This window comes from Dermochelys coriacea, chromosome 2 (genome assembly GCF_009764565.3).
Source record: "Dermochelys coriacea isolate rDerCor1 chromosome 2, rDerCor1.pri.v4, whole genome shotgun sequence".
NCBI classification, from domain to species: Eukaryota; Metazoa; Chordata; order Testudines; family Dermochelyidae; genus Dermochelys; species Dermochelys coriacea.
In genome coordinates, this window is record NC_050069.1 from 270,257,197 (window position 1) to 270,279,761 (window position 22,565).

The 22,565-nt window shown below is 49.1% G+C and overlaps 1 protein-coding gene across 1 annotated transcript in view; it reads right to left on the reverse strand.

The window, feature by feature from the left end:
• The window catches only part of LOC119850768 (protein KRBA1-like), a 47,013-nt gene that overhangs the window by 15,750 nt on the left and 8,698 nt on the right, over window positions 1–22,565 (reverse strand). The window contains 15 exon segments of the mRNA XM_043507073.1: window positions 791–952; window positions 1,149–1,304; window positions 1,307–1,321; window positions 1,877–2,050; window positions 2,939–2,992; window positions 2,995–3,120; window positions 3,655–3,816; window positions 4,339–4,500; window positions 5,845–6,015; window positions 6,740–6,895; window positions 7,717–7,875; window positions 8,377–8,529; window positions 8,644–8,742; window positions 9,529–9,648; window positions 14,877–15,003. Coding sequence (XP_043363008.1) covers window positions 791–952; window positions 1,149–1,304; window positions 1,307–1,321; window positions 1,877–2,050; window positions 2,939–2,992; window positions 2,995–3,120; window positions 3,655–3,816; window positions 4,339–4,500; window positions 5,845–6,015; window positions 6,740–6,895; window positions 7,717–7,875; window positions 8,377–8,529; window positions 8,644–8,742; window positions 9,529–9,648; window positions 14,877–15,003 — 1,996 coding nt within the window.

Consider the following 22,565-nt stretch of genomic DNA (forward strand, 5'->3'; position numbering starts at 1 on the left):
ATGGCTTATAACTGAGCTTGGAAGGGTTAGATTTTTGTCAGCAAACGTGCATTTCACTGTACACACACAAACCGAAAAAAAATATTTCCATCAATAGTCATCAAAATGTATATATACTTAGTCCTGCCATGAGGGCCGGGGACTGGACTAGATGACCTCTCGAGGTCCCTTCCAGTCCTACGATTCTATCGGCAAAGAAGGGAAAATACAGATTGGGGACATAGGGTTTAATGTAAGGGATAATTAATGGGTATATTTTGACACACCATGTTGACAGATTGTCTTTTAATGGCTATAAAGCTTTACATTTTTGAAGCTCACAGTCTAGTGTCAGTAAATAGTTATTGTCTGACCCCCCTAGTGACAGACACCCCCACCCAGCTCATAGTTTTGCGCAAACGTGAAACATTTAAATGGCTAAAAATAGGAAAAAAATGCTTAAAATCAATATCATCTGTCAAAAATATAAAACCCCCTGAATTCTACCACGCCTGCTTATAACCAGCTATAGCCTCTCCTAGTGATGTGCCAATCAGCACCTGTAACACAGCTTTCTCCTGCTTGTCACATCCATTCATCATTTATGAATCCTTTGAAACCATTTAGAAATGGAATCGTAACGTAAGAGTGACCGAAAAGGATGTTTAAGTGCCATGCTAGGGTCGGAGATGGGTAAGGCAGAGACCGCTCAGTGACAGGGGTTTGCCTGTGGGCAGTTGGGACCCTCCAGTGAGCCGGGCAGCCGTCGACAAGACCCATGGTGTGATAGCTCGTGTATTCTTGGGCTCACCCTCTCTGCACCAGCTCTGCACCATCCCCGTCGCAGATCTCCTTGGTGACACATCTGCTCCTGTGTTGCAGGCCAGCACTCGGGAAGCCCAGGACGTACGGACAGGTGTTTCCTGCAGGCAGTTCGCCAGGTCGTGGAGGGGGCTGGTCCCTGGCGTCACCTCTGCTTGAGAAACATGGAGACACACGCTCCAGCTCAGGGTCAGCGGCCAAAGAACCGACCCGCTCCTGAGCCGCAGATAGCAACATTGGACTCTGGCCCATCCCACCCCTTTCTAGGACCCAATCCTGGTCCCATATAGTCTGTGGCAGATTCCCATGGACTTCAATGGGGACTGCTGGTTGGAGCCCTGTCCTACCTTCAGGGGACGAGTTCCAGAGCCTGGCCTCCACTCCCCTCAGCTCCGTCTCCCGCTCGGCACCGCTGGCCGAGGTGCTGCAGGTCGGCGGGCTGGGATGCTGGGGGGAGGGTGCGGCTGTGTCTGTCACACAACTCAGCAGGCCCCGCAGGGGGAATCCTCTGTCACTGCTTCTGTTTTAACAATAGGAACGATGCCCAGAATAACAGCCCAGTGGCTGTGGCTGGAGGAGGCGTCCTGGCCCTTCTGCGCATGATAAACCCACCAGCCCATTCCCCAGCTCCCAGAACTAGACGCCCTCCGATCAGACCCTGGGGACTGGGCCAGCAGCTAATTCAACTCGAAATGGACATGAACAGCAATCATCTACACTCCGAGACCCTTCCTCTCTGCCCCTTGCACCCCCCCCATGGGATGGGCGGCACAGAAGGGGCTGGGGATGGAACCAGGTTGGTCCTGGTAAAGACACGCTGATTTCTGCATGTTCCCTAGTATGGTCCCTCCTCTGCAGAGCAAGTGGACCAATGCATGGAGCAACGCCCCTGTGTACGGAATGCGTCTGGTGCCACTGGTGCCCACATCATAGAGATTTTAGGGACCTGTACCCCCTCCCCTGCCCACTGTCCGATTTCTGAGCGGAGGAGCTGACCCTTCCTACCCAGCAGCAGAACGTTTGTCTCCGAGGTGTATCCAGCGGGTGCGCCCCCACTATGCACTATGGCTCTCACCTTCGGCGGACAAGCTCCCAGCTTCTCGCCCAGGCCTCTCCCCCGGGGCTCTCTGTGCACCGTGGCTGGAGGAGCGGCGAGCGGGTGGGTGGGAGCAACGGGGGCTGGTCACAGCGATGTCCTTCAGGCAGTTCTCCAGGCCGCGCAGCGGGGAGTCCTCCAGCACCGCCTCTGCTTTAACGGACAATGGATAGGGCACGGCCTGCAGGTGCAGGACAGGTGGTGTCTGCTCCCAGCATAGTCACCCCACTGTACCACTCACTGGCCAGCCCCCCGGACTCCCTCCGGGAGATCCCCCAAACGGGCAGAGTCACAGGGGGCTGTGCAGGCCCCACCAGCCTCCTGGTCTTGACCTGAGATGCACTTTGAGAGTCCTTTGCTTTATGAGCCTGTTCTGGGGAGAGAATTTGGCTTCTGAGGCTAGCAGCCAGCCGGAGTTACTAGCCAAGGCTCTGGTACACAGGCCAGTGCTGTGGGCGCTTGCTGGGAATACCCGCAGAGCTTTTACAGCACTAGCAGAATGCTGTCGAGACGGGGTTTATTTCCACTGGCAGAGATAAACTGCGAGAGATGCTTTCAACCAGTGTGTACTGGAGTGTGCACCACTGTGGCATACCCTCATTTCAAACACACTGGTGCAAGTCCTGTTTTACACCAGTGCTGCCCGGTGACACTGGTGCAATTATATCAGTGCAAACCCCCTTGCACAGGGAACGTTGAGGCCTGCGCCAGAGGCTGAATGTGGGGTGGCGGCTGCTCCCCATCACGCGCCATGGCAGCTGCCTCGTCTGCTACGGTCTGGCTGGGTTCTCCGCAGGGAGCCAGGCCGTCCCGCTCGCTGGCTGTTCCTCCGCTCCCCCGCTGCGCACCTCATCACGACCGCAGCCGGAGCCCGTTCCCTGGCCCTGGAGACCCGCTCGAGGAGCGTTCAGCTCCTGACGCTCCACGAGCGTTTTCAGCAACGACTAGCCTGGGGGTAAGCGGCGGTTGCCTCTTAAACCCGCGGGGCCTCAGGTTTGCTGCGAACGTCTCCCTCCCCAGTGTGGAAGCGCCCCCCCCCACCTTCCCAAGGACCGTGCCAGGGCCCCGGGGCCAGCCCCCTCTGCTCTGCCCCCCGTGGGCGCTGCTGGCGGGGGAGCTGCAGGCTGGCCGGGCGGGACGACAGGGGCCGGTCATGTCTCTCCAGCAGCTCAGCAGGTCCTGGGCAGGGGAGCCCTCCGCAGCTCCGTCCGTTTTAACAGCTCCTGTGAGCAAGTCAGAGCTTCAGCTTCTGGGCGGCTGCTGCCCAGCGGCTCCCTTCGCTGTGGGGCACGATAGAGACTCGCTGCCCCACGCCTCCGACCTCCGCAGGCAGCAGCCATGTGACTCTCTGCCTCGTCCCCCTTCGGGGCCGATACCTTGGTCCCGCACCTTGTTAAAGCATTTCCCCTCAGACAGGCCCCTGGAGGACGGGCTGACCCCGTACTTGTCTATGTGGCCAGAGATTCCTTACTTCAGTCATCAGCAGTGTGGCCTGAGGGACGGACTGGTTCTACTTTCTGGGTATAAATACGACGATCAGGAGGCCTGGACGGGGGCAGGCCGCTGGAAGCGATGGATGGCTGACAGGAGAGACAGACCCCAAGATCACTGAGCCATCCATCACCTGGTCATCATGGCAGAGTCTCGACAGTGGGGGGAAGGCAGGCAGGGGCAGAGTGGCATATGGCCCGTGCCCCCTCCGGTGCCATCTCACACAAGGCACGTACACGGGATGGGGTGTGACTTTGATGGCTCACCTTTGCCAAACAGGCTCCTACCCCTGGCCTCTCCTTCTGCCCTGCTAGGTGGGGAGCGGCTGGCTGGTCTGGGAGGAGGGCTGGCTTTGCTCACAGGCCTGGCTGATGGGCAGCTCTCCAAGCTGGGGTCCTGTGGATCCTCCGCGGTTACTTCTGTTTTCAGTGTATGCAGAACAGCAAAGTCCGGGTCAGCACCTGTGGGGCTGGTTCAGTCTATCCACAAACCTCCTAAAGCCAGCTGAGAGGGGCAGCTGTGCTCTGGCAGACTGAGAACAGGCTGGGCAAGGGACCCCTGGCTTTTATCCCCACCTTTGTCAATAGTTCACTTGAGCAAGACACGTCCCCGCACTTACCTCGCCTGGGAGAGAGAGAACAACCCTTCCCACCCCTGCAAAGCCTGCCAAGACCTGCCCATGCGATTGCTTCTCTGTGCAAGCGCTCAGCATTATTGTTCCCCAGATGTGGACACTGGATTTTTTGAGCCATCTCCCCTACAAATATGTGCAAGACAACGTGGGAAACATGCACCAGGCACCACAGCTAGATACACTCTGAGGGCCGCTCCTGCGTCTCTCGCCAACTGCCCCGCCCGTACAGCGAGCATCACGCGAGGAGCAGCCAAGCACCGCTGCAAAGAGCTGGTCCTGATTCCAAAAGGGGTGCTATAATTTTACACACACTCACCTTCTACAGACGAGCTCCCATCCTTGCTCTCCAGCCTCCTCTGCCTTGGGTCTCCTTGCGTGCTGCCCTTGGCCGATTTGCAGGGTGATGGGTGGGGATGATGGGGATTATGAACAATTATTTCCTTCAGACAGTTCAGCAGGCCTTGGAGGGGGCTATTCTCTGCCGTCGCCGCTGCGTGAATATTAAAATAAACACGTGATTAACTCAACCCCTCTCCCTGTGGGAAGAAGGTTCCACCTGACTCTGAATCATATGACCTGAGCCCTTTAAACACCAGCCTCTGAGTGCCATCCTCAGGAGAGTGGGTGGGGCTGGTCCCCCATCGCTGGAAGAGCCTCCTGCACAGATCTAGGACAGGGGGTCTCAACCTTTTTCTTGCTGAGGCCCCTTCAACATGCTATAAAAACTCCAGGGCCCAGCGGGAGGTGCGAGGGGGAACTCAGGGCTCTGGGCTGGGGGGGACCCTTAGGCATAGGCACAGTTTTACTTCTATTTGGGTCGGGGGTCAAAGTCTGGTAGGGTTTAAGCCAGCTCTGCACAGCGGGGGCCAGAGAGGGAGTGCCACCTCCACCCCCTGACTCACTCAGAGGCCATGGTGTCGGGGGGGCAGGTGTGGCTTCAGCCCCGCGCTGCTCCCAGCTTCAGCACCGGGCTCGGGTTTCAGCCGTGGGGCCATGTGGCCCCCCTGAAAAGGCTTGCGGACCCACAGGGGGCTGTGGACCCCCGATTGAGAACCGCTGATCTAGGATGCAGAGGGTCAATACTGGGAACAACCAGCAGATTGTCAGCGAAGCCCTGATCAGTCAGAGCAGAAGGCAGAGGTGGGGGCTCAGAGCCAGCAATCAGGAGCTGGTGCACATTTGTAGATAACATACGGGTGGGAGGGGTTAGTACGGTACCCCCAGGGTTGTAGGAAACGGGACTCTGGGCTGATCAGTGGTTTATGGAATTTAACCCTGAAAACCCAAGAGTTTATATTTCTAGGAGCCTTTATGGAGATTCTCCCCAGACAGCCTTGACTGGTCACTGTGTTTCCTCTCCTTTGTGCCAGTGTGCACTGGCTGAGTTGGTCCTGATCAGGGAGGAAATAAGGGCTTCTCTGGATCTATTTTATTTGGTGTAAGAATCAATGGTGTTCATATGGGGTTATGCAATCCTGTCCTCTGATCCCCAGACATCCCTCCAGTTTCTCTCCAAATCTCTCAGAATTTCAGACCCATCTGTCAGCTCGCAAGCCCCAGCAATGGAGTGACCAGATCCTGAGAACACACTGAGGTTTTAGGTCAGATCCATCCCAGACCCCTAGAGTGTTCGGCTAACGGCACATCACCCTGTTGCCAAAACTCCACCCTACACGAATCCTATAACCGTATACATTTGCAAACCACATCCTCCTTCTGAGGAGAAGGGGCCTATCCACTGACACTGAGGTCAACAGGTGTCTTTCCATGGACTCTACCAGGAGACATGTCAGGTCCTATCCTCTGCCTGACTGAACCATACCTTCATAAGAACATTTCCAAAGCTCCAGCTCCAGCCTCCTGTCTTCCACACCCCCTTGTGCGCTGCTGGTAGACGAGCTGCTGGTTGAGGTGCTTAGATAATTGGGCCTCTTTACAGGGCAGCCCATCAGCCCCTGGATGGGGAAACTCTCTGTCGTGACTTCTGTTTTAACTACAGAAACAAACTCAGTTTCAGTCCAAGTCCTGCAGCCGAATGGCTCGGCTCCTTCTCTCCTGAACACAGTCAACACAGCCGACTGGATCAGCGGCTAGACCGTAGACAGGCCACATGCTTCTTTCAAATGCCAAGCGTCCACCCAGAAACTAGGTTCATTTTGATTTTAGAATGCCTGAAACCGGGGGGGGGGAGAAGATCCACAATCACAGAAATAACATGGTCTCAGCGCTTCTTCCCCTTCTGAGACACCTCTCTCCAGTTACCAGTGCGAAGAAGGGGATGCAGCATAGGAAGGATGGAGCATGGCCATACGAAGGTTAACACGGCAACACGAATTTTGGTTCATGCATGTACCTCTCGTCTGTGTAGCAAGAATACTGACCAATGCAGTGACACCCCTGTAGGATGGACACACAGACATGCGAATAACAAATGGTTCTTATTCAGCTGGCACCCAAATACTCTGGGCTTAACTGGGCCCCAAATTCGGGCTGTGTAGTTTTGTACCCTGGGGGCCTGTGCTCTTAATTTACACTGTGTAAATCAGGAGTCACTCCACTGAAGTTACATCAATGTAAAACTAGTGTCAGTCAATCAGCTCCTAGCTCATTCTCTGATTATACCACACACAGCCAGAAGCAGAATGTTTGATCTCTCCGCTCTGCCTAGTGAGATACTGTCTCTTTGTGCATTACAGTATTAAGACATTTTAACTCACCCGTAGCACATAAGCTCTTCATCTCCACCCCCACTCTCTTGTGTTCCACGTCTCCTTGTGCACTGAGGTTCTGCATGTTGGGGTGACGGGGTCTGTTGATGGGAATTTCCTTCAGGCAGTTCAACAGACCTTGGAGGGGGCTGTTCTCTGAAGTCACTTCGGTGTTAATAGTCAGAAAAGAAATAGATCAGCGGAAGATGTGGAGCCACAGCAGCGTGGTGTAGTTGGTCTCTGAGCCCCGTCAAAACTACAGGAACTTACACTGACCCCCAACACTTCCCTTTTCTCTCTTCACATTCCTGCCAGCAAGACTGGGCTGCACTTACAGATCCATCACACCCCGGAGCAGGTCATCTATACAAAAGTGCCTGTGGAACGAGGCATTCAGATCTGGCGCCCCAGGGCCTGAAGGCATGGACGAATTGGAATGTTTTCAGGGAAAACAAACCAAGGTGATCTGAGGAAGGGGTGATTTAGGGGGAAAGATGCAGCCTCAGGATGTGAAGTTTAGCTAAGCCACAAGGAAGAGGCACCAGGGATGTGACACCAGGGGATGGGAAGTTATGAACCAGCTGGAATGGGAGATGCTCAGCATGAGCACACCCAAAGGGGTGTGAGGACAGGTCACCAAATTGAACGGAGGAAAGGAAAGTTTAGGCTGAGTCTCAGGAACCCATGAGATCTATCAGATCGTGGAGTCAAGTCGCAAAGGAAGGGGTAGAAACCTCGTCGCTCTAGCCATTTAATTTCATTCAGATTGGTTCCCAAAGGATGAGATAGATGGGACCCAGCAGATCGTGTCCAACCCAAATCCGTATCACTCTAAGACCCCCCTGCCCCGATCCTTCCGCGTCCCCTCACACACCCGGGACAGCTGTGTCACACTCCTACAGCACTATTCTGGGATGTGTCAGCCTGCCAAGGCAGTTTTGGTACCTACCACGTCACTAGCATAGTCTGACTCCTCTGTGACTCACCTTCTGCATACAGTCTCCCAAGCTGAGCCCCTTCTGGGCTGCTGGTGGACTCGCAGCTGCTCGGTGTGTCGGCATGACTGGGTCTATTGACAGATACTTCCGCTAAACAGTTCTCCAGGCCAAGGGCAGGTGGATTCTCTGGAGTTATTTCTGGTTTAACTAGACAGACAAAGCCAGCATCAGCTCAGGGCCTGTTGCTGAAGGGCGGGTTCATTTTAACCCTATAAAACCAACTGGATCTTTGACAGTGGATATTTAGACCAAGTGTTAAAGAGAAACCTCTCCACTGTCATTGGATGGGCATCTGTGCACCACTAATTGAGAGGGTGGATGGTCTTGTGGGCAAAAGGCTCTGGCCTCGGGCTCAGGAGATCTGTACCTATCAACTCCTCTACGTTACTGACCCATGGACATCTCCTCTGATCTGCCAGTGAGGCCAGTCTTTAGCATCCTTTAGTCCAGTTTTCCCTCATGCAATTTCCTGCTTTCCCCCCTGCCATCCCTGATGCACAAAAGGATCTCAGGTAGGTATACACAGAGCCACTACGTTCTCTGCTTTCAACTTGCACCTTAAAACCAAGCTCAGGGTTCATAAATAAAACAGAATCATGGACTTTCTCCCTGCGGTTGTGCTATCCCCAGCGTATGGTACTCACTTACCGTCAGCACACGCCCTCTCAGAGCCCATCTCAGCTTCACTATCGGCAGCCTCAGCTGGCTCCACAGTGGCCTTTGAATTCCCAAAGAGAAATTCTGGGATTTCCTTCACCAGCTTCATCAGTGCGCTAAGATGCAGGCTGCCCTGATGCTCTCCTGCTTAAGACATGGAGAAAAACTTACCAGAAGCCCAATGTGATCAGCATCTGACTTGAGGAAAGAGCAGTTCTTTCTTTTCTTCTTTTCCACCTCAGGCAGGGAATCTCTTACCTTCCTCATCTCCTGTGGGGCACCCGTCCTCTTCTGTTTGCCCTGAGTCCCAGAATCCGCCCACATCTGGGTCATTCCCTGGAAAGGCCAATTCTTCATCTAGAAAGACGTGGGTGCATGGAATAGTGGATGTCACCATGGGCACCATTTTATCTATTTGGGGGTGGTCTCTGTCCACATGGTTCCTATTACCCTTATGAAATGCCTCAGGCTGCAGAACCAGCAGCCTCCCATCACTTCACCACTGGGAGGTCTGTTGGCTGCTGGTGTGGGATTTGCACCAGGAGACCATCTTTACTCAGTGGTGGTAGGAGAAAGCTGACCATGGAGGGTCCCGATCTGTGTGGTACCCCTGGAGAAGGGGGCTGTACTTGCAGATTCTGGCTGACAGATCCCGGTGTAAGTCAGAGCAGCTGTCCTGGGCTGTGGTATGGATTAGAGTCTCCCTAACACCATGAGCTCCTCCCTCCCCCAGTCTGCCATCTATGCTGGGGCTTGCAAAGGGCCAGGGTGCCTGCACCAGGGGAATTCTCCCCGACCCCTTGGGCTGCATCACCGGCCCCTAGGCACCGCCAGAGAGGTGCATAGGGGCCAAAGTGGTGGGTGGGGGCAGTCAGTTCCTAGTAGCTCTATTGGACCCCATGGGACTCCCTCTGTGGACAGCGGAAAGGAGCCCCAGGAAGGTGGGAGAGGGGAGAAGACAGACACCCCGGGTTTAGATGATATCTTCTGGGGGGCGGGCCTGCTGTCAGGTCTCAGCCAGCCCAGCGATGTGCAATAGATCCCTTGACACAGCAGCCAGCCAGAGGTGTCTGCAGTCTACCCACTGCCAGGGCTGGCATGGAGGGCAGTGGCTTAGCGTTGGTTACTGAAGGGCTCACTCACCCTCTGAGCTGCTGCCCTCACTGGTGAGCTCTCGCTCTCCGGAAACACTGCGGATCTGGCCGCCAGCAGCTTCCCGCTCTGCAGTCATGGCCAGAAGAGCCAGTGTGGGAACTGGCTGACCTGGTCAGGGAAAACAAGACTCAGCACAATGACTCTCGCTCTGGCGAGCTACCCCAGGCCAGCCAGAGGCCAGGCGACCAGCAGCCAGTCCGAGCAGGGCCAGCAGCCATCCAGGAGCTAAAAGCCACCCCAGCTGTCCCGGGGGCAGAGAAACAATGAAGCTGCTAAGTAGGACGGAGCCAATGCTTCTTTGCACCTTGCTGGCCCTCCATGGAGCTCAGAGCGACTTCTGCCTGGTCTCCCCAGTTCTCGTCTGTCCACCACGGCCAGCAGAGTCCTTCAGCTCGGACCAGAATCCAGCCCAGTCTGGGCGCTGTCCAGGAACCTGGCTACAGGTCAGCTGAGTCCCAGACAGGGCCGTTAACACGTGACCTGGGTGGGAGCTGACAAACAGGGTGACCTGCACTTCAGGCAGGATGGTGCAAAGCAGGGGCAGGAGATGGTGCAAACCTGCTGTGTGTACTGCTGCCTGGGGTGGGGACATGTTTCACAGGATCACAGAACCACAGGATTCAAAGGGACCGCGAGGCTCATCCAATCTAACCCCTGCCAAGATGCAGGATTTGTTGTGTCTACACCATCCCAGAGGGACGGTTATCCAGCCTCCTATTGAAAACCTCCAGGGAAGGAGCTTCCACAACCGCCCCAGGTGTCTGTACCTTTGTCCTACTGTTCTGACAGTGAGGCAGTTCTTCCTAGATTTCATCTGTCTGCTCTGCTGTAGGTTGACCCCATCGCCTCTTGCCCTGCCCTCTGTGGCCAGAGAGAACAACTTTTCTTCATCTTTTTTATGGTAGAGTTTCAAGTATCTGAAGACCACTATCATGTCCCCCCTTAATCTCCTCTTTTCCAAACTAAAGATACCCAGTCCCTTCAGCCTTTGCTCAAATGGCTTGTGTTCCATCCCTCTGATCATCTTTGTTGCTCGCCTCTGGATCCTTTCCAGTTTCACTCTGACTTATCTATGTTCTACATCCTGCCACTTCAAATGTCAGAATCCCCCCGGCCAGGGAAGAAACAGCTCCCCCCGGAGATGGAGATGGTTCAGTGCAGAGGGTGGCGGTAAGTGGGGTGAGATGGCTCTTTCCCGCAGTCAGAGACTTTGTATTTGCTCAATTGCTCTTTTGTCTTAGCTGAAATTAAAACCTCCCAATGGAAGTCAGAGCCAGAGGGGTTCCCCGTGAAACTCGTGAGTGCACCACAGCCATCTGGTTTGGGATTTAGTTACAGGGTCACAGTACAGGCTTGGTTTGGTGCAACGTTCGTTAGTGTCTTCAGCAAAACTGGGGCAACTCATGGGTTTGTTTTGCAATAGGTTTGGGCTGAGCTTTGCTTTGAAACGCCAGCCCAGCTCAGGACAGAGGAGGAACCTCCACATGAATCAGAGAGGAAATGAAGGAACTGGATTCTTCTCTCATTCTGGCTTCCAAGGGTTCCCACCATGTGAGCGGGAGGAGAGTCGTCCCCAACCTTCCTATGAGCCATTGCCAGTGGAAGCTGCCTGTAGTTTGCGTGGCGAACTGAAATGCTGCTCAGAGGCCTTGTGGACACTGGCATTTTTCTTCACATTCCCCACCACTGGTACCACCTGTGCAGCTCCACCAGCGGTAGCAAGATACAGACCAGCTGCCAGAGTATTCACCATGGTGCTGTCTAGACAGGGTCAGATAACACAGCGGTCAAAGCATCAGTGTCCAGTTTATATTAGTGCTCCCTTGCTGCTACCACCGGTGGAAACGAAGGGATGCTAGTGCCAGGGGAGGATATGGAGATGAATGCTAGTGTAGAGTGTGTGTGTGTGTGTGTGTGTGTGTGTGTACATGTGTGTAACTCTCAGCCGCACCAATCAGTCTTACACCAACTGCAGTTGAAATAAATTTCCAGCTCTGCGCGTTTCACTCAGTCAATGTGAACGAGGCAAAACTGTGTTGGAATCAGACTTCTAAAGAAAAGTGTCCAATGGTTCCATCTATACCAGTGGTTCTCAACCAGGGGGACGCGTACCCCTGGCGGGACACAGAGGTCTTCCAGGGGGTGCATCAACTCAGCTAGAGATTTGTCTAGTTTTTCAACAGGCTACAGAAAAAGCACCAGCAAAATCAGTTCAAACTAAAATTTCATACAGACAATGACTCGTTTATACTGCTCTATATACTATACACTGAAATGTAAGTACAATATTTATATTCCAATTGATTTATTTTATAATCATATGGTAAAAATGAAAAAGTCAGCAACGTTTCAGTAATAGCGTGGCTGTGACACTTTTGTATTTTTATGTCTGATTTTGTAAGCAAGTGGTTTTTAAGTGAGGTGAAATTTGGGGTATGCAAGACAAATCAGACTCCTAAAAGGAGTACAGTAGTCTGGAAAGGTTGAGAGCCACTGCTCTACCCTACAGAACCAAACCCCACCCCAGCTATGGCCAGAGTATGTTATAACATAGTTCATTCTTGCCTGGGAATGGGAAGAAAAGAAACAGGGGAGGAATGTGTTAGAGAACCAGGGGGTAGCCACAAGGGTTAATACAGATTACTTTGACATGCTTACGTGTGACCCAGACAAGTCACTTCGTTGCTCCAGGCACATCTACACAGCAGCTGGGAGGGGTAATTCCCTACTCAGCTCGACATACACACACCAGCTGTGCTAATATGCTAAAAATATCCCCGTGGCTGCAGCAGCCCGGGTGGTGGCTTTGGCTAGCCACTCTGCCTGACAGCCTGGGCATATACCCGTGTGGCTCGTCGGGGCTGCTGCCGTGGCCACACTGCTAGTTTGAGCAGAGCCAGCGGCGTCTGTCTATTCGAGCTGGGACACAAGCCCTAAGCTGCTGTGTAGCCTTGAGCCTCATCTGTACAATGGAAATAATAACACAGGGGTGCTGTGAAAGTTAACGAGTTGAAGAACATGAGGTGCTCCTTTACTGCAGTGATGGGGGGCATTCTTGTATCATATATAGAGCCTGTATCTCCCACACAGCAAGAACACTCCTGTAACTAAGGTGGTTAAACACGGCTAGTGTTGTGGTGAATGATACTTGGGAATCATTTAAGAATACCTTACTAGATGCCCCAAAAGCCTCAATCCCACAACTGAGGAAGAAGGTTGTGCTGGTTAAAAACCAAACCTAATTTAGAGGGGAAACAAAGGCAGCTATAACAATAAAAAAATAATATGTAACAAATAGAAGAAATGGGAAGTTGATAGTAATGAATATAAAACAGAAGTTAGGAACTTTAGAAAATTTATAAGGGAAGCAAAAGAACACAAGGAGAAATCTACTGAAAGCAGAGTTAAGGACAATAAGAAGTTTATTAAATATATTGGGAATTAAAAGAATCCATTACTAGATGGAAAGGGTAGAATTATCAATAATAATGCCAAAAAGGCGAAGTGTTCAGTAAATATTTCTGTTTTGTATTTGGGGAAAAACAGATGATGCTGTCTCATCATATGGTGATGATAACACTCTTTCCATTCTACTAGTATCTGTGGAGAATGTTAATCAGAAGCTACTAAAGTTAGACATTTTAAAATCAGCAGGTCCAGAGAACTTGCATCCAAGAGTTTTAAAAGAGCTGGCTGAGGGACTCAATGGACTACTAATGGCGATTTTCAATAAGAGGTGGAACACTGGGGAAGTTCCAGAAGACTGGAAGAAAGCTAATGTGCCAGTTTTTAAAAATGGTAAACAGAATGACCTGGGTAATTATAGGCCTGTCAGCCTGTCATGGATCCCTGGCAAGATGATGGAGCACTTGATACGGGACTTGATTAAAAATGAACTAAAAGAGGGTAATGTAATTAAAGCAAGTCAATGGGTTCATGGAAAACAGATCCTATCAAACTAACTTGATATCTTTTTTTGATGAGATTCCAAGTTTGGCTGATACAGGTAATAGTATGAATGTTATATACTGAGATTTCTGTAAGGTGTTCGACATGGTACCACACAACATTTTTATTAAAAACCTAGAATGATATAAAATGAAAATGGCAGGCGTTAAATGAATTAAAAACTGGCTAACTGATAGGTCTCAAAATGTAACTGTAAATGGGGAATCATCATTGAGCAAGTCTGTTTGCAGTGGGTCCCGCAGGGAGCAGTTGTAGGCCCTACACTATTTAACATTTTTATGAAAGACCTGGAAGAAAATGCAAAATCATCACTGATAAGGTTTGCAGACGGCACACACATTGGGGGAGCGGTAAATAATGAAGACAGATCACTGATTCAGAGAGATCTGAATTGTTTGGTAAACTAGGCACAAGCTAACAAGGTGCTGTTTAATATGGTTAGATGTAAATGTATTCTTCTAGGATCAGAGAATGTAGGCCATACTTAAGTCCTGGGAAGCAGTGACTCTGAAAAAGATTTGGGGGTCGTGGTGGATAATCAGCTGAACATGAGCGTCTGAGGTGACGCCGTGCCTAAAAGAGGTAATGAGATCTGTGATGCAGAAACAAAAGAATCTCAAGTAGGAGCAGAGAGGTTATTTTACCATCTCTATTTGGCATTGGTGCGATCGGTGCTGGAATCCTGTGTCCAGTTCTGGTGCCCACAATTCAAGAAGACTGTTGATAAACTGGAGAGGGGTCACAGAAGAGCCTGAGAATGATTAAAGGATTAGAAAACCGGCCTTAGAGTGACAGACTCAATGAGCTCAATCTACTTAACTTAACAAAGAGAAGGTTAAGGGGTGATTTTATTACAACCTATAGGTACCTACATAGGTACCTGTTTGATAATGGGCTCTTCAATCTAGCAGAGAAAGATGTAACACAATGCAGTAGCTGGAAGCTGAAGACTGGGCAAATTCAGACTGGAAATAAGGTGTAAATTTTTGACAGGGAGAGTAATTAACTACTAGAACAATTTACCAAGAGTCGAGGTGGATACTCCGTCACTGGCAATTTTCAAATCAAGATGGGAGGTTTTATTAAAAGATCTGCTACAGGGCTTATTTTGGGGGAAGTCCTGTGGCCTGACAAGAGATCAATGTTCCCTTCTGGGCTTGGAATCCATGAATCTATGAGTGTAGACAGGGACAGTTTGGTCTTACCTACACAGATCACTGAAAACCAGTGTAGCTGGAGAGAAGTTTAAATACAGTTCCTGCACTTGGTTTAATGTCGGCAGAGCTGGAAAGATACACGTTTGTAACTGCAAAGCCAGGTAATGGCCCACAGCCCTCCATGCAGACATAAAACATGCTGCTCCTTACCTAGCGAGATCAGCAACTGGTAATTCTCCTCCATCACTTCTTTATGAAGCTCCTTCTGCCATCCCTCCAGGATCTCCCACTCCTCTGCTGAGAACCTGACAGCAACGTCTTCAAATGTCACTGGCATCTGAAGACAAACAAATGGCTGAGTCGATTCCGGGCCTGGGGCAGAGTACGGGAGTCCTATAAATAAGCATGGCTCACCATTTCTGGCCCATGCCCCTGAGCCTTATTCATAGAATCATAGAATCATAGAATATCAGGGTTGGAAGGGACCCCAGAAGGTCATCTAGTCCAACCCCCTGCTCAAAGCAGGACCAAGTCCCAGTTAAATCATCCCAGCCAGGGCTTTGTCAAGCCTGACCTTAAAAACCTCTAAGGAAGGAGATTCTACCACCTCCCTAGGTAACGCATTCCAGTGTTCACCACCCTCTTAGTGAAAAAGTTTTTCCTAATATCCAATCTAAACCTCCCCCATTGCAACTTGAGACCATTACTCCTCGTTCTGTCATCTGCTACCATTGAGAACAGTCTAGAGCCATCCTCTTTGAAACCCCCTTTCAGGTAGTTGAAAGCAGCTATCAAATCCCCCCTCATTCTTCTCTTCTGCAGACTAAACAATCCCAGCTCCCTCAGCCTCTCCTCATAAGTCATGTGCTCTAGACCCCTAATCATTTTCGTTGCCCTTCGTTGTACTCTTTCCAATTTATCCACATCCTTCCTGTAGTGTGGGGCCCAAAACTGGACACAGTACTCCAGATGAGGCCTCACCAGTGTCGAATAGAGGGGAACGATCACGTCCCTCGATCTGCTCGCTATGCCCCTACTTATACATCCCAAAATGCCATTGGCCTTCTTGGCAACAAGGGCACACTGCTGACTCATATCCAGCTTCTCGTCCACTGTCACCCCTAGGTCCTTTTCCGCAGAACTGCTGCCGAGCCATTCGGTCCCTAGTCTGTAGCGGTGCATTGGATTCTTCCATCCTAAGTGCAGGACCCTGCACTTATCCTTATTGAACCTCATTAGATTTCTTTTGGCCCAATCCTCCAATTTGTCTAGGTCCTTCTGTATCCTATCCCTCCCCTCCAGCGTATCTACCACTCCTCCCAGTTTAGTATCATCCGCAAATTTGCTGAGAGTGCAATCCACACCATCCTCCAGATCATTTATGAAGATATTGAACAAAACGGGCCCCAGGACCGACCCCTGGGGCACTCCACTTGACACCGGCTGCCAACTAGACATGGAGCCATTGATCACTACCCGTTGAGCCCGACAATCTAGCCAGCTTTCTACCCACCTTATAGTGCATTCATCCAGCCCATACTTCCTTAACTTGCTGACAAGATGCTGTGGGAGACCGTGTCAAAAGCTTTGCTAAAGTCAAGAAACAATACATCCACTGCTTTCCCTTCATCCACAGAACCAGTAATCTCATCATAAAAGGCGATTAGATTAGTCAGGCATGACCTTCCCTTGGTGAATCCATGCTGACTGTTCCTGATCACTTTCCTCTCCTCTAAGTGCTTCAGGATTGATTCTTTGAGGACCTGCTCCATGATTTTTCCAGGGACTGAGGTGAGGCTGACTGGCCTGTAGTTCCCAGGATCCTCCTTCTTCCCTTTTTTAAAGATGGGCACTACATTAGCCTTTTTCCAGTCATCCGGGACTTCCCCCGTTCACCACGAGTTTTCAAAGATAATGGCCAAGGGCTCTGCAATCACAGCCGCCAATTCCTTCAGCACTCTCGGATGCAATTCGTCCGGCCCCATGGACTTGTGCACGTCCAGCTTTTCTAAATAGTCCCTAACCACCTCTATCTCTACAGAGGGCTGGCCATCTCTTCCCCATTTTGTGTTGCCCAGCACAGCAGTCTGGGAGCTGACCTTGTTAGTGATTAACTTTGCTCCCTCCGTGATTTTGATGGGGAAACGCACTCCCTACTAAATATCTCTCAGACAAGTTATTAACATGCCCATTACACCTAAAACATTAATTATAGCAAGCAGGCTCAAGTGGTTTCATATGGTAGCTCACCTCTCAAGCCAGAGCTCTTCTTCGGGACACCTACCGTTCAGGCCTAATCCCTCCCCATCCTCACACCAATTGTTTGCCTACAGCCAAGGAGGAGAGTATGGATGAGACTGAGGCAGGATGAAAACAAACTCCCCCGTCATAACACCCTGGGGTGCTGGAACAATTTGCACAGTGGGGGTGCTGAGGGCCATTGAACCAAGCTGCAAACCCTGGATATGATGGAAACCACTTCAAGCGAGGGGGTGCGGCAGCACCCTCCACACCCCTAGTTCCAGCACCTGTGATAACACCCCGTCCAAACACTCCCCAGGCCCTTCAGTAGCATGCCCACTCCGAGCCACCAGCCCCTCTCTGCCCCGAGAACAGGAGAAGCCTTGAGGGGAAGCGCTTCCCCAGCTCTCGGTAGGCAGTGCCACGTCCAGCCTGCTGCAGCATGTGGACACAGCCCCAAGAGTGGGGTGGGGTGGAACAGGGTCAGACCCATTTAAAGGGGAAGGCACTTGAAAGAACTACCCGCTGCCAGGCACCCAGCCTGCATATCCTGGATGAGCAGCAAGGAAGGGAGAACAGTGACGAGCCAGAATGGCTAATGGGATCCAGAGAGTTGTGTGAAAAAATATTTCCGAGCATTAACAATTCTTACCCCTTCTTATACAGTTCTGTTCATGTTCAGAACCCGTCATGGACATTAGCTAACTTACTTCAGTACAGGGGAACCCCTGAGACTGGAGGTGCCTGGGAGCAGCCCTCACTGGAAATGCCAAGGTCAGGGCAGGCTGCAAAAGGGAGAGCAGATACTCCCAAGACAGGTGGGTAACACTGAAGTTAAACCTCCCAACCAGTCACAAACTGCACTTCTGATCCCCCACACTGGTTATCACGAAGCAAAAAAGGAATCACATAGTCCCCTTATTGCACTCCAGTCTCTGGCTCCCAATCAGCATTTAGGACCAGTACAGTGAGAAGTTATTTTAAACTCTGCTCACATATACAAAATGTTCTTCTGACCCCAAAGGGCCAGCCACATTGCCGGGTCAGTCTAGGTTTGGATCTTACCCAAAATACCGTGCTGCAGCCAATTCTTTAGTGTCTGCAACTAAAGGTTTATTATATACAAAAAGGAAAGAACAAGAAGAGAGTTGTTAAATGGTAAGTCAGATACATACAAAGACTACAAAGTCTATAGATCAGGTTCCTAACAGTATTGGTGAGTTTGCTGGCTTGAAGATCCCTCTGGAGTACATCCACAGCCGGGATGGGTCATTCAGTCCTTTGTTGAGCTGCAGTTTGTAGCAGGGTTGAGACAAGATGGAGGAGCTGCAGCTGCCTTTTATAGTCTTTTGCCATGTGGCCTTTGTTCCAAACACAAGCTGCCCAGCACATGGCTTGAAAGCCTTAGAGTTCTGTCCATAGGCCTGTCCCTGCAGGCCTTGCTGAGTCATAAGATGTACCTGCCTTCTCTCAATGGGTCAATTGTCTGGGGGTGACATCCAGAAGCATACAACAAGTCTGAAATATAGACCTATCTATAACACATAATCCATAAGGTGATACAAACATATAAACAAGATTATCATATCTGGCAAATCATAATATTTTTGCAGATGCCTTACGCGGCATATCTGGCATAACTCATTGCAATTTTATAATCCCGGTAGTCACAATAACCTCAAGTGTCCCCTAGATTCCATACGGCGTCACACCCCCTGAAACACATTCGTTAGTAGTTTAACATTCCCTGTGCTTGCTCAGACAGAGACAGCAATGAAAAGATGGCGGGGTGGGGATGGACACAAATTTGTTAAAAGGATAAACACTCAGTTAAACCAACATGACAAAATGACAAATCCTGTCAAACCAACCTGATAGCTTTCTCTGACAAGCCAACAAGCCTTGTGGATGGGGGGAAGCAGTAGATGTGGTATATTTTGACTTTAGCAAGGCTTTTAAATGGCACTTAAAATTTAAAAGGTCGTTGAATAGTTTTTAGACTGAGTTGGGGGAAAGCCGACAGGTATGGAGGAACACACGGCTCGGACAGAGACATCTCTTAGAGGAGGATCTACGAATGGAGATTCTCTATGTCCTAGTAAGAAGGAGAAGATGGAAGATGATAAAATACAGGTTTCAGAGTAGCAGCCGTGTTAGTCTGTATTCGCAAAAAGAAAAGGAGTACTTGTGGTACCTTAGAGACTAACAAATTTATTTGAGCATAAGCTTTCGTGAGCTACAGCTACATTGGATGCATCCGATGAAGTGAGCTGTAGCTCACAAAAGCTTATGCTCAAATAAATTTGCTAGTCTCTAAGGTGCCACAAGTACTCCTTTTCTTTTTTTGAAAATACAGGTAGGATCTGATGAGAAACAGCCAAATGAAAAAGAGTCCCATTCAATTACATCATGTAATGGCAGACAGTTAAAAAGTGACAAGTTTTTAAAGTGCTTATATACCAATGCTAGAAGTCTAAATAATAAGATGGGCGAACTAGAGTACCTCATATTAAATGAGGATATTGATATAATAGGCATCACAGAAACTTGGTGGAATGGGGATAATCAATGGGACCCAGTAACATCAGGGTACAAAATATATTGGAAGAACAGAACAGGTTGTGCTGGTGGGAGTGGCATTATATGTGAAAGAAAGCATAGAATCAAATGAAGTAAAAATCTTAAATGAACCAAAGTGTACCATAGAATCTTTGTGGATAGTAATTCCATGCTTGACTAATAAGAATATAGCAGTAGGGATATACTACCAACCACCTAACCAGGATGGTGATAGTGACTGTGAAATGCTCAGAGAGATTACAGAGGCTATTAAAATAAAAAAAATCAATAATAATGGGGGATTTCAATTATGCCCATATTGACTGGGTACATGTCGCCTCAGGGCCAGATGCAGAGATAAAGTATCTTGACACCTTAAATGACTGCTTCTTGGAGTGGCTAGTCCTGAAGCCCACAAGAGAAGAGACAATTCTTGATTTAGTTCTAAGTGGAGCACAGGAGCTGGTCCAAGAAGTGAATATAGCTGGACCGCTTGGTAATAGTGGCCATAATATAATTAAATTTAACATCCCTGTGGTGGGGGAAACACCACAGCGGCCCAACACTGTAGCATTTAATTTCAGAAAGGGGAACTACACAAAAATGAGGTTAGTGAAACAGAATTTAAAAGGTACAGTGCCAAAAGTGAAATCCCTGCAAGCTGCATGGAAACTTTTTAAAGACACCGTAATAGAGGCTCAACTTAAATGTATTCCCCAAATTCAAAAACATAGTAAGAGAACCAAATAAGAGCCACCATGGCTAAACAACAAAGTAAGAGAAGCAGTGAGAGGCAAAAAAGGCACCCTTTAAAAAGTGCAAGTTAAATCCTAGTGAGGAAAATAGAAAGAAACATAAACTCTGGCAAATGAGGTGTAAAAATATAATTAGTCAGGCCAAAAAAGAATTTGAAGAACAGCTAGCCAAAGATTCAAAATTAATAGCAAAAAATTTTTAAAGTACATCAGAAGCAGGAAGCCTGCTAAACAACCAGTGGGGCCACTGGCCAATCGAGATGCTAAAGCAGCACTCAAGGATGATAAGGCCATTGCGGAGAAACTAAATGAATTATTTGCATTGGTCTTCATGGTTGAGGATGTGAGGGAGAGTCCCAAACCTGAGCCATTCTCTTTAGGTGACAAATCTGAGAAACTGTCCCAGATTGAGGTGTCATCAGAGGAAGTTCTGCAACAAATTGATACACTCAACAGTAATAAGTCACCAGGACCAGATGGGATTCACCCGAGAGTTCTGAAGGAACTCAAATGTGAAATTCCAGGATTACTAACTCATCTGTAAACTATCACTTTTAAATCAGCTTCTGGACCAAATGACTGGAGGATAGCTAATGTGACACCATTTTTTTAAAAAGGCTCTAGACGTGACCGCAGTAATTACAGGCGGGTAAGCCTCACTTCAGTACCAGGCAAACTGGTTGAAACTATAGTAAAGAACAAAATTGTTAGACATATAGATGAACATAATTTGTTGGGGAAGAGTCAACATGGTTTTTCTAAGGGGAAATCATGCCTCAACAACCTACTAGAATTCTCTGAAGGGGTCAACAAGCATGTGGACAAGGGGGATCCAGTGGATATAGTGTATTTAGATTTTCAGAAAACCTTTGACAAGATCCCTCACCAAAGGCTCTTAAGCAAAGTAAGCAGTCATGGCATAAGAGGGAAGGTCCTCTCACGGATTGGTAACTGGTTAAAAGACAGGAAACAAAGGGTAGGACTAAATGGTCAGTTTTCAGAATGGAGAGAGGTAAGTAATGGTGTCTGCCAGGGGTCTGTACTGGGCCCAGTGCTATTCAACATATTCATAAATGATCTGGGAAAAGGGGTAAACAGTGAGGTGACAAAATTTGCAGATGATACAAAACTACTCAAGATAGTTAAGTCCCAGGCAGACTGCGAAGAGCTACAAAAGGGTCTCTCAGAACTGGGTGACTGGGCAACAAAATGGCAGATGAAATTCAATGTTGATAAATGCAAAGTAATGCACATTGGAAAACATAATCCCAACTCTACATATAAAATTATGGGGTCTAAATTAGCTGTTACCATTCAAGAAAGAGATCTGGGAGTCATTGTGGATAGTTCTCTGAAAACATCCACTCAATGTGCAGCGACAGTCAAAAAAGTTAACAGAATGTTGGGAATCATTAGGAAAGGGATAATAAGGGATAGTTAATAAGACAGAAAATATCATGTTGCCTCTATATAAATCCATGGTACGCCCACATCTGGAATACTGCGTGCAGATATGGTTGCCATATCTCAAAAAAGATATATTGGAATTGGAAAATGTTCAGAAAAGGGCAACAAAAATGATGAAGGGTGTGGAACAGCTGCCATATGAGGAGAGATTAATAAGACTGGGACTTTTCAGCTTGGAAAATTGACAACTAAGGAGGGATGCGATCGAGGTCTATACAATCATGACTGGTGTGGAGAAAGTGAATAATGAAGAGTTATTTACTTCTTCTCATAACACAAGAACTAGGGGTCACCAAATGAAATTAATAGGCAGCAGGTTTAAAACAAACAAAAGGAAGTATTTTTTCACACAATGCACGGTCAACGTGTAGAACTCCTTGCCAGAGGATATTGTGAAGGCCAGGATTATAAGAGGTTTCAAAAAAGAACTAGATAAGTTCATGGAGGATAGGTCCATCAGTGGCTATTAGCCAGGATGGGCAGGGATGGTGTCCCTAGCTTCTGTTTGTCAGAAGCTGGGAATGAGAGACAGGGGATGGATCACTTGATGATTACCTGATCTGTTCATTCCCTCTGGGGAACCCGGTATTGGCCACTGTTGGAAGACAGGGGATACTGGGCTAGATGGCTGTTCTTATGTTTTGATATTATCTTGCATGACCTTCTCATAAACAAACTAGGGAAATGCAACCTAGATGGAACTACTATAACGTGGGTGCAAAACTGGTTGGAAAACATTCCAAGCAAATAGTTATCAGTGGTTCACAGTCATGCTGGAAGGACATAACAAGTAGGGTCCCGTAGGGATCGGTTCTGGGTCCAGTTCTGTTCAATATCTTCATCAGTGATTTAGATCATGGCATAGAGAGTACAGTGT